A 17,214-nucleotide genomic window follows, 5' to 3' on the forward strand; every position below is an offset into this window, starting at 1 on the left:
TATTTAGAATACAGATCAAATCACTCACTCCTGGGGTCTGTTCTTCGTACCTCGCTTAAATGATCTAAGATGATTTGGCAGATCCTGGATCTTTTAATCTTGATAACTGATCTCTCACTAATTTGGTTCTCCAAACGAGTTCGCGAATCCGATTAGAATGTCTGGATGAACTGATCTGAGATCGCTGCGTGTGTTGTTAAGGACAGATCTATCGATCCTCGAAATCATGATCAGCAATGCAACGATTGGCTGACGGCACAGCAGCGTAATGACATCATCTGATTAATATTCAATTATCCATGTGAGCAAAACTACATCAAATTAGCAGTAAACAGCTTGTTAAATATGACACGCAATAACCTTTCACATTTGTTGTGAGCTGCAGGCTTTCCACTTTCATGTGTCAGGAGTATTCATCATGTATTTCAATGCGAATCAATGTATTTAGTTCCACATTTAGAAAATATTTTCTTTATTATAGTAGCCGTTTTTTAATCGGTGTAAAGAATAAGTGGTTGTTTACAAAAGCATTTTGATATTGGTAAAGGCGTCTGCAACTTTTGTGAAGCATCAAATCACCAGCATATTAACTATCAAAACATGTTTATGACTGCATAAATGTATTATTGCTTTAAAAAAGTCACATATTGTGCATGTTTATTATACACAATTTGTACTAAGCGATCTAAAAAGTTCATATCAATAAGTTTTCTCTGTGCACCACCAGGTGGCAGTCTTTGTACTTTCATTTCGAGAGTGCAGATTGATAAGTTTTATTAATATATATAATTTTATTTATTTTATTAATAACTATAACTTTATATATATAGTTTAAAAAATATTTACTCTTTTCCCAAGTGTATATAACTACTACTGTAAGAAAATATCAGAATTCGGTACATACTCACTGTATTATATTTGCTTGAACTGAGCCGATCTAATTCTGTTTATATGAACTGAACCTGCTCCCGATCAGGTTTAAGCTAGCAGAACTGTTGCCATGACAACAACTCTCGGATCAGCTTTGAAGAACGAAACGATCCTGGATCGTGTCAAATCGTCAATATCCAAATCCAGCTAATTGAGTAATCCACGTACGAAGAACGGACCCCTGTCCCCAATCTGGCAACCTGCCCTTCTGTTTGTTTTGATCGAGGAGTGCAATACCTAATTCAACCACTGGGTGTCAAACTTGCATACTGCACCTTTATTGCCTCTGAAGAGGCAGATGTCATCATACCACTTGTCCGTGCTTTTCTGTTTGTTTGTTTTTTTTTTGTTTTTTTTGTAGACGTTCGGCAAAGTTCGGATGAGCAATTTTGATTGGGGAAAAAAAAGGTGTGCTCACTCAATTGGCTAGTAAGACTATCACACATACACAACAGTCACGCATTTTCTCTGGGTGGGGGAAATTAAACAATACAAATATACTTCATATCGCAGCCGCTTACGATTAGCTAATCACGTTTCAAATCACGATTTGATTTCGATTTGTCGCACAGGCCTTATATGATTATAAAGATAATCGTGTTTTTATCAACACTATTAATGAGGAGGACTTCTCTTCTCCTTCCAAATCCCTGGGTCTGAATGCAGACACAGTGGATAGCCATGCAGCAGGTCTCTTGCCCTGTCTATTCCAACCATTAACCCTGCCGGTAATCTGAAGGATTTTAAACATGTGCAAACACAGAAGCACAGATATAGGGGATGTGTCTGAATGGTAACCAACTCAACTGATAAAAGACACAGTCCGCTATTCGACAGTTCCCGCACAGCTCTCCCGACAAAAATGCTCGCTGCAAACCAACAGCTTTGCTGTATCAGCTCTGACAGCACCGCAGGGAAAAACATGCAACAAACCCTGTGGATCATGGAAACAAACAAATACTACCCATGCTGTGCACCCGTCTCACAGCTTGGCAGGTCTGCCTTGCCTTCGGAAAGCATGTGCTCTCATGAATAGTTAAGAAGCAGGGTCTTCTCATAGGATAAGAAATCTCAGCTATGAATAAAAATGAGAAACCGACACGTCATCACTACACTTGCAGTTTAGCGCTACATCACTGATTTTGATCCCGTCCCAATAATGATTTTAAACCCAGAAGATGAAATTAGCTGACAAAAGCTCCAAATTATCCAGTTTTCCCCACAATTAAAGATGACAAGTGCTAACATTGTCTTAACAGATGCTCAATCGCTGAAACAGTTGAAATGTATAGTTTAGATCCATTTATGGTTGGGAATTTACAAAGTAACTTAACGGAACAAGCTATTTTCAGATATTGTCAAAAAATATACCCGTGCAACTGAAGTCCAGGGTCACAACTGTGAGTCTCCTAAAGGAAATCTCTGTGTGTGTCAGGGAATCCACCATTTATAATTAGTGTTTCCTCCAAAGCGTTTATATTGAGAGCTGCACATGTGTGGTGCATTGCTGCAAAAAATAAGTGAGTCATGAGCATCTCATAACCAGATTATCTGTATACACTCCTTTGCAGTGATGCTCAACATCGTTTTTATAGTTTTTTCGTTACCATGGAGACAGTGCAGTAATACAGGTCAGGTGAGAATATTATTAAAGCTAACATAAAGCATTAAATGTTAAGTAAGGAGTAGATTGTTAAATTATTATACAAATAATGCACACACGAGATGGTGATGCAGCCATGACTAGACTAAAAATACAGTGTATATAAAAATCACTTTATTAAATTTCATCTGATGCAGTCAGCAAAATGGTTTATTTTTTATCTAAATACAATACATGGATATCATACAACACAATACATATTTTTGTATTAGAAGAAGTGTGTGCTGCTTGTCTTACAAACTGATCTTTGATGCTGGTCTTTAGCTGGATTTTCATCCTAATGTGATGCAAATATTTTGAAAGTTTCAGAAAAACAACAACAACAACAACAACAAAATCCCAAATGCGAATTAGATGCATTTCTGTCAATTTGTTAGAGTGGCTGACTGTAGTATTGGTAACCTAGCAACCAACAGTAAACAAGGCAAACATAATGGAGTCAGGGTTGGGGTTTAAATGGATAGGTGCATTTTTCTCAATTTGTTAAACTGGCTGACTGTAGTATTGGTAACCTAGCAACCAACAGTCAACCAGTAAACATAATGGGGTCTGGGCTAAAGTCCCCTCACATTGCTAGTTTTGTGATGAACAATTCATCTGTGCATGTCATTAAGAAAAAAAAAATAGTTTGCTCTTCTGATCTTTAATTGAAATCTTTCGTTTTTTATTCAGTTAAATTGTCAGATTATGTATATCTTAGGAATTGGCTATTAACCACGCCGCTCGAACTGTCAGTGTTTACAACAAACAGAAATAGTGAGGAGGTGTCTGTTAGGCTGTAACAACTCTCCTAAAACCCTTTTCCAGATCTGTCAGAATGAAATGCCTAGTTTACTACATCCAATCAGCTCGCAGTAGAATAAAACAAGCCACGCCCACTGTTTTCTCACTTAATATTCCGTTTCTCTAGGAACTGCGTCACAATATGAAAAAAATAACGGTCGCAGCTTCCGGTTCATGAGGGTTTTTAAAATAAGGTTTAAATGAATAGGTGCGTTTCCATCAGTTTGTTGGAGTGGCTGACTGTAGGATTGGTAACCTAGCAACCAACAGTAAACAAGGCTAACATAATGGGGTTAGGGTTTAAATGAATAGGTGCGCTTCCATCAATTTGCTAGAGTGGGTTGTTGCTAGATCGGATATGGTTGCGGCCAGAAGTAAACGAGAATTATTTATATTATTTATTACATTTTCCATTAACTGTATTTTATTAAAGTAAACCGCCACCCCAACACTAAACCCAACCATCCCAGTAACATTAAAACAGTAGTTGTACTGAGTATTATTTATGTTATCTAATAAATTACCCTGTGAATTCTATTTTTTAACATCTACCCCACCCTAACCCTTAACCCAACTGTCACAGTAACGTAAAAATATATAAAAAATTTATACAGTGTCATAAAAAATGCTGCTATATTGATGTGCATATCGTACTTCCGGCCGGCCGCAAAGCCGATCTAGACTTTACCTTTAAGCCCACAACACAAAATTTGGACACGACTGTTGGAATACGCCCCCTTGTGGCAGTCAGACAGAATTTTCAGTTTTGTCGCACACTATGGGAGAGAAGCTGTTCTCCGTGGTTGAATGAATGAATGAATGAATGAATAAATACTAGAAAGACTTGTAGACTGCTAAAACTTTTGGAGGGAATGTGGAGACGACATTACCATATAATATTTTTTATTACTCATTTATGAATAGAAATGTTTTTTAATATAGAAATTTTTTTTGTTTAAAAAAAACATTATATATATAACCTATTTCTCATCTCGCATGCAAAGACCCGCTTGGACAACAGTAGAATACATCACATCCGGTCGCATATGGTCCATTCACAGGAGTTTAAATATTTCAGCAGATCCGCAGCTCAATTCGGATCAGAATTTTCCGCATACGGAGATGATCGGAACTCCACGCAGCTCCCGGACTACTCTCCATTGGAAATAAATGACTTCCGGTCTGTCACTTGTCTTTTGTCGTGTGCAGTGAAAAAGAGGCTTTAGAGTGGCTGACTGTAGTATTGGTAACCTAGCAACCAACAGTAAGCAAGGCAAACATAATGGAGTCACATGGGTGTAATTTTCAGTACGTCAGAGTATATTCTGCAAATGCATTTATTCCAAGCAAGCATAAGTTAATATTATTATTTGAATTTTTTTGCAAATTAAGGAAGTTTTATTTGAAATTTGGCATTTGCATTACTTATTTATGATGCAACTCTTCAAAATTACCACATGGTGATTGAAACCCAGCTACTGACTTATTTCTTTACAGACCAAAGAGGATTCAGTCCTTTTGTAATTATTTATCAAACACATTCAGTGCTTGTTCACCTTTTCGACAAAAAAAATCGACTTTTATTCTTCTTTCCCTGTCTGTTTTCTGGCTCGTGAAGCCATCACTCTGAAGTAGAGAGCAGGCCAGAGTGTGCGCAGATATATAGCTGTAGTCGGCCCCAGTCCAGCCATAACCACGTCTTTCTTTTTCTGACAGACAGCCTTCAGAATATCCTTTGCCACGTCCACTGGATCTGCCCCCGTTGCTGTGGTTCTGTCCATTACTTTAGAGCAAAAGGGAAAAAAAACACACACACTCAAAACAACAACAAAAAAACAAATCACTTAACACTTACTCAGCTTCTTCCTGTGAGTTATGGGAGTTACTTCTGTTAAAGTAAACTAACAGTGAAGTGAGAAACAGGGTAGTGGGTACAGTGATGTGTCAATATTTTTCGCAGTTTAGCCATTGATTATTAAAGGAAAACATGACTAACCCTAAAACTTTAAACACGTCGTCACGAGGCAGTTTTACAGACGTATTGAAGATTACTGTTCTGTCGGGAATATAAAGAGAAAGTGAAAATTCTGAGACTTTCAAAATGGATCGCGATTGTTTCTTGAACTGATTGAGCTTTTTAACAGCAGATAGAGCTCTAGGCTAGTTTTTAACAGGAGATGGAGCTTTAGGCTAGTTTTTAGCAGTAGATGGTGCTATAGGCTAGTTTGTCAATGTCAGGTTGAGCTATCCCTACTGAAAAAATTAGCTTAAACCAGCCCATGCTGGTTGGCTGGTTTTAGCTGGTCAACCAGGCTGGTTATAGAGGGGTTTTGGCCACTTCTAGGCTGGTTTCCAGTCATTTCCAGCCTGGTCTTAGCTGGTCAGGCTGGGAGATGACCAGCTAAAACCAGCTAGACCAGCCTAGACAGGCTGGGAGTCCAACCAAAACCAGCTATGTCCAGCTTAAACCAGGTTGGTCAAGCTAGATTTAGCTGGTCATTTTCTAGCCTGACCAGCTAAGACCAGGCTGTAAATGGCTGGAAACCAGCCTGGACCCCTCTAAAACCAGGCTGGTCAACCAGCTAAAACCAGCCAACCAGCCTAAGCTGGTTTAAGCTGTTTTTTTCAGCAGGGATAGGCTACTTTTGACAAAAGACAGCACTCTAGGCTAGTTTTTTAAAACAGTAGCTCTAAGTTAGTTTTTAATAGCAATTTCTCTAGTCTAGCTTTTTACAGCAGATGACGCTCTAGGATAGTTTTTAACAGCAGACAGTGCTCTAGGCCAGTGGTTCTCAAAGTGGGGGTTGGTACAACCTGAGGGGTTGCGGGACAATGGATGGGGGGTCTCCTGGTGATTTCCAAAAATCTATTTATTTTTATTAAAGCCAAGTTGATTATAGTTATACTATATAGTTACTATAGTAACTTATAGTTACTAGTTTTATTGGACTGCAACCCCTGGGGTAAATATATTACATTAAAGACACAGCAGTAGCGTCAGATGCAGCAGATTGATTTTATTATACCAGGTTAAACTTTCTGGCACATTTACAGCACTGACTGAAAATTAAACAAAGAATATACTTCAGTCTGTTGGTGTGTGCGAGCCATTGCATGCAAGGTTTCTATATTTATAACCACCTCAGAGGATATTGGGGGTCGTGATTTACTGCCATTGTCATTTTAGGGGTCGCGGGCTGAAAAGTTTGGGAACCCCTGCTCTAGGCTAGTTTTTAGCAGCTGATGGTCTATTTCTAACAGCAGACAGTGGCACTCTATGCTAGTTTTTTAATGGCAGATGGTGCTCTAGGCTAGTTTTTAACAGCAGATGGTGCTCTAGGCTAAATTTAACAGCAGATGGTGCTCTAGGCTAGTTTTTTTAACAGCAGATGATGCTCTAGGCTAGTTTTTAACAGCAGATGGCGCTCTAGGCTAGTTTTAAATGCAGATGGTGCTCTAGGCTAGTTTTTGACAGCAGATAGTGCTCTAGGCTAAAGTTTAACAGCAGATGGCACTCTAGCCTAGTTTTAAATGCAGATGGTGCTCTAGGCTAGTTTTTGACAGCAGATAGTGCTCTAGGCTAAAGTTTAACAGCAGATGGCGCTCTAAGCTAGTTTTAACAGCAGATGGTGCTCTGGGCTAAAGTTTAACAGCAGATGGCACTCTAGCCTAGTTTTAAATGCAGATGGTGCTCTAGGCTAGTTTTTGACAGCAGATAGTGCTCTAGGCTAAAGTTTAACAGCAGATGGCGCTCTAGGCCAGTTTTAACAGCAGATGGTGCTCTAGGCTAAAGTTTAACAGCAGATGGCGCTCTAGGCTAGTTTTAACAGCAGATGGTGCTCTAGGCTAAAGTTTAACAGCAGATGGCACTCTAGCGTAGTTTTAACATCAGATGGTGCTCTAGGCTAAAGTTCAACAGCAGATGCGCTCCAGGCTCGTTTTAACAGCAGATGCACTCTAGGCTAGTTTAACAGCAGATGTTGCTCTAGGCTAAAGTTCAACAGCAGATGTTGCTCTAGGCAAATTTTTTTAATGGTAGTTAATCATATAGGCTGGCTTATTAATTAATGCTAGCACAGCTCACTCACACAGACCACTCTTGTTTTTCGCTTACACCTTTTCTAACATTAATAATGATTATTTTAGGTTCTATATTTTTAGAGTATGGCTAAAATCTCAATCTATTTGTTGAACAATTTTCATCACAGCTCTAATAGATATGCTTGTTATAACAATATCATAATACAAATACTAAACAAAACACGATATATATATATATATATATATATATATATATATATATATATATATATATATATATATATATATATATATATGATAAAAATCCACTAAACATTCCTCAAATGTTTATTTGTAGCATAACCCTGTTTAAAATGATTTACTTCAGTTCTTTTGAATGGAATTTCCCCAAACCGCAAGTTTTTTAAAATAACCCTATATGTTAAAATGCAGAAGGCATGTGCGGAAAAAGATGAACAAGTACTGCAATTACATTTCAGAGTATGATTGACAAGGACAATGTATCTCACCTCCATATTTGGATCCGTCGCCTGTGACTGCATTGATGGACATGTTAGTTCTGACATAGCCTGGGCTGAGGACTGACACATGCAGGCCCAAACTGTCAACCTCCGCCCGCAAACAGTCATAGTAGGCCTGCATCGCATGCTTAGATGCAGCATCTGACAAAAAAGACAGATATTACAGATAATCAAACAAATCCCTCTTACTCATGAAGAAGAATCACTGAATCCCGTCATGTAGACTGCATACTCACATGCAGATCTGTAGGGTATTGAGATTTTTCCCTGCACGCTGCTAATGACGACAATATGGCCACTACCTCTGTCTACCATCGACGGAAGTATGGCTGGACAGGACAAAACAAGAATGTAATTAAATGTGTTAAAATGAATTTATGAATTAAATAATATTATATGAAATATTAAATCAACTAAGAATTATTTCTGAAAGATCATGTGCTGTAAAATAATTGTTTTAAAATTAATGTTTTCTTAAGTTATTTTTCTATTTGTAATACAGTTTAAAATAAATTACTAAATCAAATTATTCAGCAATGGTAAACACAGAAGATGTCTTTTGGGGAAAAAGGAGTGGAAACTTTGTCACTTCAAAGCTTTTTGAACGGAAGTGGTTGTGAATATACACTTTATTGGGTACACCTGTCTAATTTGCTAAATGCAAATTTCTAGTCAGCCAATCACATGGCAGCAACTCAATGCATTTAGGCATGTAGACATGGTCAAGACGATCTGCTGCAGTTCAAACAGAGCACCAGAATGAGGAAATAAGTAGATTTAAGTAACTTTGAATGTGGCATGGTTGTTGGTGCCAGACGGGCTGGTCTGAGTATGTCAGAAACTGCTAATCTACTGGGATTTTCACGCACAACCATGTCTAGTGTTAACAGAGATGGTCCGACAAATAGAAATTATCCAGTGAATGGCAGTTCTGTGGGCGCAAATGCCTTGTTGATGCCAGAGGTCAGAGAAGAATGGCCAGACTGGTTTGAGCTGATAGAAAAGACAACAGTACATCAAATAACCACTCGTTACAACCAAGGTATGTAGAAGAGCATCTCTGAACACACAACAAGTTTAACCTTGAGGCAGATGGGCAACAGCAGCAAAAGACAACATTGGTTGCCACTCCTGTCAGCTAAGAACAGGAAACTGAGGCTACAATTCACACAGGCTCACCAAAACTGGACAATAGAGGATTGGAGAAACGTTGCCTGATCTGATGAGTCCCAATTCCTGGTGCGACATTCGGATGGTAGGGTCAGAATTTAACGTCAACAGCATGAAAGCATGGATCCATTCTGCCTTTTATTAACAGTTCAGGCTGGTGGTGGTGTAATGGTGTGGGGGATATTTACTTGGCACACTTTGGGCCCATTAGTACTAACTGGGCATTGTGTCAACGCCATAGTCTACCCGAGTATTGTTGCTGACCATGTCCATCCCTTTCTGACCACAGTGTACCCATCTTTTGATGGCTACTTCCAGCAGGATAACGCTCCATGTCATAAAGCTCAATCCATCTCAGACTGGTTTCTTGAACATGACAATGAGTTCACTGTACTCAAATGGCCTCCACAGTCACCAGAGCTCAATCCAATAGAGCACCTTTGGTATGTGGTGGAACGAGAGATTCGCATCTTGGTTGTGCAGCCAACAAATCTGCAGCAACTGCGTGATGCTATCATGTCAATATGGACCAAAATCTCTGAGGAGTATTTCCAGTACCTTGCTGAATCTACGCCATGGAAGTTTGAAGCAGTTCTGAAGGCAAAAAGGGGAACCCGGCACTAGTAAGGTGTACCCAATAAAGTGGCCAGTGAGTGTATATTGCATGTAGTGGTCTATATCCTGTGTCTTTTCACAGATTTCCTTTACTCACCTTGTGTCAGAGCAACAGGACCGAAGTAGTTGGTCTCCATGACCTCACGCTGAACTGAAACGTGGGTGTCCAGGATGTTGCCGCGGTAACTAACACCAGCATTGTTGATGAGAACATCGATGTGGCCGTGACACTTTAAAATCTCTGCGGCGGCGCTGCAGACCACAGACGTGTTTGACAGGTCAAAGGTGACGGTGCAGGGAGTGTAAGTCTGGAAAAGAAAACAAGCAAATGAGCTTAGTTAACAGACCAGACATAATTCTATATTCATTCATTCATTTTCCTTTGGCTTATATTTCAGAGGTCCCCACAGCGGAAAGAACCGACAACTATTCCAGTATATGTTTTACACAGTGGATGCTCTTCCAGGCGCCACCCCAGTACTGGGAAACACCCATACACTTTCACATTCACACACACACATACACTATGGCCAATTTAGCTTACACAATTCACCCATAGCGCATGTCTTTTGACTGTGGGGGAAAACGGAGCACCCGGAGGAAACCCACACCAACACGGGGAGAACAAGGAGCAGCATTCATAGACACAAACGGCATTTTTAAATGTATCTGGATAATTGCATTTACTGTCAACCTCAATAAATAAGGCACAAAGGCGAGAAATTGTATGTTTTCACCTGTGTCTTTCCATAGGTTTTGTTTCTCAGCTCCTCCACAACCTCCTGCAGTCTCCTCTGGTCCCGTCCGCACAGGATCAGTCGGGCCCCTGCTGCATGGAAGACCCGCGCACACTCTGAGGTGACAGATTGAGACTTTAGACCAACAATTCAACAAACAAAGTCAAATAGTATTGATAAGACATTATGATCAGCATTAGGGCTGCACGATATAGAAAAAATCGGACAGTTTTGCGGCGATTTTTATTGCAATTTGACTATAATTAGCTCTATTTGGTAAGATTCATTCATTTAGATCGACTGGGGTGATCAAGACTTTCTCTATGCAGAACATCTGCATATATTATAATAAATTACAAGCAAAAACAAATAAATAAATAAACAGTCTAACAGTATTCAACTACAGAAATGTAGCAATCAAATGTAAAATATAATGGTCATCGTTTATTTAATAATTAATTTTCCTTCATCTTAGTCCCTTTATTAATCAGGGGTCACCACAGCGAAATGAACCGCCAACTTATCCAGCATATGTTTTATGCAGAAGATGTCCTTCCAACTGCAACCCAGTACTAGGAAACACTCATACACTCTGACATTCACACACATACACTATGGCCGATTTAGCTTATTCAATTCACCTGTAGCAAATGTCTTTGGACTGTGGGGGAAACCGGAGCGCCCAGAGGAAACCCACGTGAACATGGGGAAAACATGCAAACTCAAACTGCTCCAGCCAAGACTCGAACCAGCGACCTTCTTGCTGTGAGGTGACAGTGCTGACCACTGAGCCACTGTGGCGCCCCCTTATGGTCATATTTAATAATATCTTCATCTTTTAATAAATAATCTAATCCTGCGAGGTGGCTATTGCAGATACACACATTGCGATATCGATGCTCAAACAAAATATTGTTCAGCCCTAATCAGCATTATGAATGTGTTTATGGGTATGTGACCTTTGCCCAGCCCTGAGCTGGCACCGGTGATCACCACCACTTTATCCTGGATGTTGGGCCTGCGTCTCAATCTCTGGATCACCTTCAGCAAAATCAGCAGACCGACAGTCCCAGCAGCCAGCGGCCCAATGCCTACACCTAGCGCACGCTCCATATGTCTGTGGACAGATGCAGAGATATAGACGTATAACCAACTATAAAAACATATCTCAAACCAGTTTTATTATTTAAGGGTAATGTTGTGGCAATCTGTTTGAAAACCACTGACCTTGAGGTAAATAAGCATATTGTTTACATGGGAGACAGAAACGTAAACAATATTCAATATTTGGTAAATATAGCAAGATAATTTAAAACAATTCTCCATGTTATTAAGGTTTTAACTTCTGGACCTTTTAGTATGAACTAGTGAAGTGAATAAACAAATAAATTCTCCCTGCAGAACATTTTAATATGAATTAAATTTACAATTGTGTATTACAAAAAAGGTGTTAAAGGGCACCTATGATGAAAATCATCTTTTGTAAGCTGTTTGGACAGAGCTGTGTGTAGGTTTAAGGCTGATTTATACTTCTGCATCAAGGACACTCCTATGATACGGAGCTGCCTATGCATGGACGCATAGCCTTCGCAGTAGCCGTCGCTGACGCGCACCTCACAAACAATTTGACTAAACGTCGCAACGATGCCTAGCGCAAGCTCTGTGATTGGTCAGTTTGGTAGCGCTGATGAGTGTGAGCAGGACCGAGAGCCGCACGAGCTCGATGGAGCGATTGTTTACAAGTGTGGAGTGGTGTGAAGGAGCTCCGGATGGAAAGTTTTGTTTTGTGTTTACCTCATGGTTAAAAATGTTGCATGTCCGCTGGTTCCTGCCTTAAAATGAGCGAGTTTGAGCCACTTGTACATTAAGGAAGTGTTCAGAAAAAACAAAACACCAGCGAAGAAACTCGACACAGAGGAACATTAACGTCCCATTTACTCGGGGCGTCACTTTGAATGGGTAACGTCAGGTGTTGCCGAACTGCATTGTGGATCCGTCGGCGCCGCTTCAGAGGGTAAAGTCTAGAAGAAGTTGGGACTTGGTCAACTTTTCAAGCGCCACCAGAAACGTCAGCCAATCAGATCGCTGTATGCAAATACAGCAGCTCAGACAGTGGTCTATTGCTGACCAATTTCATTGGCTGACGCTGCGATGATGATCGCGCCAGCTCCAACTTCAGAAACGCTCTCTGTCAAGCGTTGCCGCTAAAGCCCCGTGTGAATGGGGCATACACCTCACTGCCAACTAGCGTTTCGGAAGTGTTATTGCAGAACAACACAAACAGTGCGCAGAAGTATGAATGCATGGCTATGCGTGTTGCATGCGCCGTGGGTCACGCCGCTAACTTGACGCAGAAGTATAAACCAGGCTATAGTGTGTCCACAGTCACATTGGGGTGATATAAGTCTCCTTTTTTCAAATTTCCTGACGAAATGTATATTGAATCAGTTTTAAATTAATTTCAGTAATAATACCGACTAATATGAAAACATTCATTTGATTTGTATACAATGCAGTTTGTAAAGTAATATTTTGCATTGTAAACGATGAATAAAAGTTAAAAAGCTATTATTTTTTATTTCATATATTACGTTTTTAGTTATGATGCTCCCAAAATAAATCTGCATGCATAAATTCGCTGATTTTTTAAATAAAATTCTCAGCAGAAATAGCAAAAAATGCCCACAGATTCGGTCTGGCCCAAGTCATAACCTAAAACATTCTCATTATTATAAGAAAAACTGAATATTACTTTGCATCATTCACATTTTTTGTTAAACATTAATTTATTCAGCTCATTTGTTGTGTGAACAGTATGCAGATATATTTAAATATGACACTATTTTGTATACAACGAAAAACTATGGATCAATAGTTATAGAGAACCGGATCATAAGCCCCGCCCACCGGCGATCAATTTAACGGCCAACACCTGTTCTGTTGTGTTCACGCCAGAAACAAGCGCCGTCAAAAGCAAAAACAAATGCTTTAATAATGGTAAATACACTGGATACACGTTAAGTTTTATAACATGCTCTCATTGGCTTGAGTTGGACTAAAACCGGACAATTGAACAGCAAATGACCTTTTGAACAGCTCGTTTGTTTATGAATAAGTTAACGTTACCTGCACAAGCTTTACAAGAATTCCTACGTCAGAAGGTGGATAACGTTATTTTTAATGGCGTCCCATAAGATTGCATGTTTGGAGCATTTGTCTGCAGATTGAAGAAACCTTTGCTGAAATATGAAGTGAACTGAATTTTGACAGCACCTGCCTCATAAACTGCAGGTAAGACATTTATTTATGCTTTCTATGTAACTTAAACGACGGTTTCTATATGGTGGTTGTGTGGATAATATTTTATCAATCATATCTGTAATCATTTTAAACAATTTGATCACCAGTCGTAAAAGCCACCCATAAAGCGAATTATTGCAGATATCAATGGTCAAAACGAGTGATGTCAAACGAAGTAAACACGGTAAAGTCTAGATAGGATACAGCTGCGCATACGCACATCAATATAGTTAATAAAATACAATGTATTCCGTAATTTAATAAATAACATGCATAATACTTGGTACAACTACTGTTTTACATTGCTGTGACGTTTGTGTTATTGTTAGACGTTAATAAAATACAATAAACGGGAAATTTAATGAATAATTCTTGCTAACTTCTGACCTCAACCCGTATCTGATCTAGCAACAACCAGGTAACTTAAACGCGTCAAAATAAATCCACATCATGACTCTAATGTTTGGCATCACGAGTTAAAATCTAAGTAATAAACTGACTAAAACTGTAATAAAAATAAAGCTGAATATAACACTTTGTAAATAAGATTGTGAGTAAATCAATGTATGAATGACCGATTCACTATAAAACCTTTAAAAATAACACAAAAGCTAAATATACAAATAAATATCAACTAATATAACGACAAGTAACATTAAATTAACACATAAGGGAAATTACTGGTTAAATACCCTAATTCTGATTTATGTACAGTAACTAATTGAAAGCAGTTGTCCTGAATAGCAAGACGTTTCAATATAGCCTGCATCCTTTTCCCATAACATCACTCCCTGTTTCTAATGTCTCATTATGGCTAATAATCAAGCTGTAAATGCCATTGTGTCTGCTTGCACTGTTTTGCAAATATATGAAATAAACAGACAGGAATAAGAGGCATTACCTACCTTAAGCTTTGACCCATATGATCGCATGCAAGTTAGAATCCGGAACTCAACAGCGCCACGTGATTTCAGCTGTCCAATTGGATTATGAAGGGGAAGAGTTATCATGCCCTCTACAGCATCTAAAGAGTAAGCACATTAACCCTTTAAAATGTTTGGATTGCATTTAACTTCTAATGTCACTAGTTAACACACTCAATGCAATTTTGTCAAACACATCCCATAATTTCTAAAATATCAACCAAATGGTTGATATGTCGGTTTATGGTAAAAGTACCGGAATTAAAACATTTGCTATGAAAAGTCTGAAAAATATTAAGCGTGAGACCAATTTATTTCCAAAAATAACTCAAATAAAACATTTTTGAATACTAAATAATCTTTATTTATTGAAGTATGCCATCAAGTATTTGAGATTCTCATTTAACATGTTTTCTTATAGTTTTTTTGTTTTGTTTTCTTACAATAAAACCAAAATCAAGTGTAGTAGTGAATTAGAATTATTAAAATAACACTGCTAGTCTTCTTCATCATATAAATAATTCAATAACATTAAAATGCTCATATAGGCACAGGCTCTAACAACACATGCAGATAATAAACCTTCACTCTATTATGGTTCAATCCTGCAGTGACTTCACAAATCTCATGTGTTTATGACCTGTGGTTTCTGGTCATACATAATCCCGACTCTGCTATGTGACTGTTGTCGATGCACACATTGCAATCCCTATTTCATATATATTAGGGCTGCACAATATTGTGATGTGATATTGCGAAAATGTTTCTTGCTTTTTACTTTGTAGTCCAAATATCAAAAGATTTGTAGAGCAAGTAAAAATATAGTTTTTGTTTTCACCTTCAGAAGAAATTAGTCAAAATTTAAAAGTTTTCCTCAAAAAACAAAAACAAATTGACTTCCAATGCGGTACGTAAAATAATCTTGTTTTCAGTTTGTCGAAATTTTGATATTTGGACTAGAAACGAGACTAATTTTAAATAACAAAAACATTTTTGTACATTAATTCCGTATAAATAAAGTAATTAAATGCAATTCTGTAGCTCCTGGTCAACTATAATAATGACTCGACATTGCATATCATGTAGACTAAGCATGGGATGATAACCGTTTTCAAGGTATACAAGGTTTGAAAAAGTCAAGGTTTTAAAACCGCCAAAATCTTCTGCAGTACTGTTCCTACGATATACGTCCATACATGTATATCCAGGATGCCATTTTAAATTGTAATAAAATCTGTGTTTTTGAACCTAATGAAGACAGCAGAAGTCAATGATTCATTTGAATTATTCAGCCTGACATGTTTACTGTTCCAAAATATTAGAAAAGTTTCTCAAAATGTTCTCAAAATGAAATCTTTTGTGTTCAAAGGTTGTTGTTTTTTTTAACCAGACATTTAAAAATAATATATTTTAGAGCAGTAATCACAATTCCATAAAACATATTTTTTACATAACGTGAGATTTTTATCCAAGGTTCTCATACTGTCAGAATCTTATACCGGCTTATGCCCATTGTGGACGCACGCATTGTGATTTCGATGCTGAAATGATATATTGTAGAGCCCTACTTCATATATATTAGAGCTGCGCAATATTGGAAAAATGTGATATTGCGAAAATGTTTCTTGTGAAAATGTCTCGTTTTTAGTCCAACTATCCAAATAATTTGTAGAGCAAGTAAAAGTATTGTTTTAGAAATAAGCCAAAATTAAGAGTTTTTCCTTAAAACAAACAAATTGACTGCCAATGCGGTACATAAAATAATCTTGTTTTCTGTTTGTCGAAATGTCGATATTTGGACTAGAAACGAGACTAATTTTAAATGACAAAAACATTTTTATGCATAAATTCTGTATAAAGTAATTCAGTCTTATGCAAGTCTGTAGCTCCTGCTCAACTATAATAATGACTCGACATTGCATATCTTGCAATGTGACTATTGTAGACTAGGCATGGGATGATAACCGTTTTCAAGGTATACTGCGGTTTGAAAAAGTCAAGGTTTTAAAACCACCAAAATCTTCTGCAGTACTGTTCCTACGATATGAGTTTTTTTTTTTTTTTTTTTTTTTTTTTTTAAGTTTTTAAAACAACGGTATCTCCAGCAGAAAAGGATATCCAAGATGCCATTTTAAATTGTAATGGAATCTGTGTTTTGAGCCTAATGAAGACAGCAGATGTCAATGATTCATTTGAATTATTTAGCCAGACATGTTCACTCAAAACATGTTTCTCAAAATGAAATCTTTTATATATATATATATAATTTATAGTTTTATAAATTTTACAGCAGTAATCACAATAGCATAAAACTGTTATTTTTATTCAAGGTTATCATACTGTCAGAATCTTATACGGCCTCATGCACATTGTGGTACACATTGCAATATTGATGCTTAAATGATATATTGTTAAGCCCTACTTTATATATATTAGAGCTGCGCAATATTGGAAAAATGTGATATTGCGATAATGTTTCTTGCTTTGCTTCGTCTCATTTCTAGTCCAAATGTTAAAAAATTTGTAGAGCA

At 37.9% G+C, this 17,214-nt stretch overlaps 1 protein-coding gene and 2 long non-coding RNA genes across 3 annotated transcripts in view; 1 reads left to right on the forward strand and 2 right to left on the reverse strand.

Moving 5' to 3' along the window:
• The window catches only part of LOC137490042 (uncharacterized), an 846,477-nt gene that overhangs the window by 716,374 nt on the left and 112,889 nt on the right, over window positions 1-17,214 (reverse strand). The gene's annotated exons all lie outside the window — the stretch shown is intronic.
• dhrs7b (dehydrogenase/reductase (SDR family) member 7B) lies at window positions 2,727-14,709 on the reverse strand. Its single transcript, NM_001017758.2, has 7 exons — window positions 14,666-14,709; window positions 11,420-11,577; window positions 10,461-10,576; window positions 9,821-10,031; window positions 8,175-8,267; window positions 7,927-8,079; window positions 2,727-5,159 (listed from the first exon to the last, which is right to left on the reverse strand). The coding sequence occupies exons 2-7, from the start codon at window positions 11,571-11,573 to the stop codon at window positions 4,957-4,959; spliced, it is 930 nt and encodes a 309-aa protein (NP_001017758.2). The 5' UTR covers window positions 11,574-11,577; window positions 14,666-14,709; the 3' UTR covers window positions 2,727-4,956.
• Window positions 13,400-17,214, forward strand: part of LOC141381155 (uncharacterized) — a 29,180-nt gene continuing 25,365 nt past the window's right edge. Inside the window, exon 1 of the long non-coding RNA XR_012400885.1 lies at window positions 13,400-13,751. This is a non-coding gene — a long non-coding RNA (uncharacterized lncRNA). The remainder of the gene's footprint in view (window positions 13,752-17,214) is intronic.

This window comes from Danio rerio, chromosome 3 (genome assembly GCF_049306965.1).
Source record: "Danio rerio strain Tuebingen ecotype United States chromosome 3, GRCz12tu, whole genome shotgun sequence".
Lineage (NCBI taxonomy): Eukaryota > Metazoa > Chordata > Actinopteri > Cypriniformes > Danionidae > Danio > Danio rerio.

Bases quoted from the DNA above. Each gene is read 5' to 3' on its own strand.
- dhrs7b (NM_001017758.2), bottom strand. From the start codon at position 11,573: ATGGAGCGTGCGCTAGGTGTAGGCATTGGGCCGCTGGCTGCTGGGACT. The intron at 8,268-9,820 runs GTGAGTAAAGGA...TGTCCTGTCCAG, and splicing joins TCCTGTTGCTCTGACACAAG to CCATACTTCCGTCGATGGTA. The intron at 5,160-7,926 runs GTGAGATACATT...TTTGCTCTAAAG, and splicing joins CGACGGATCCAAATATGGAG to TAATGGACAGAACCACAGCA.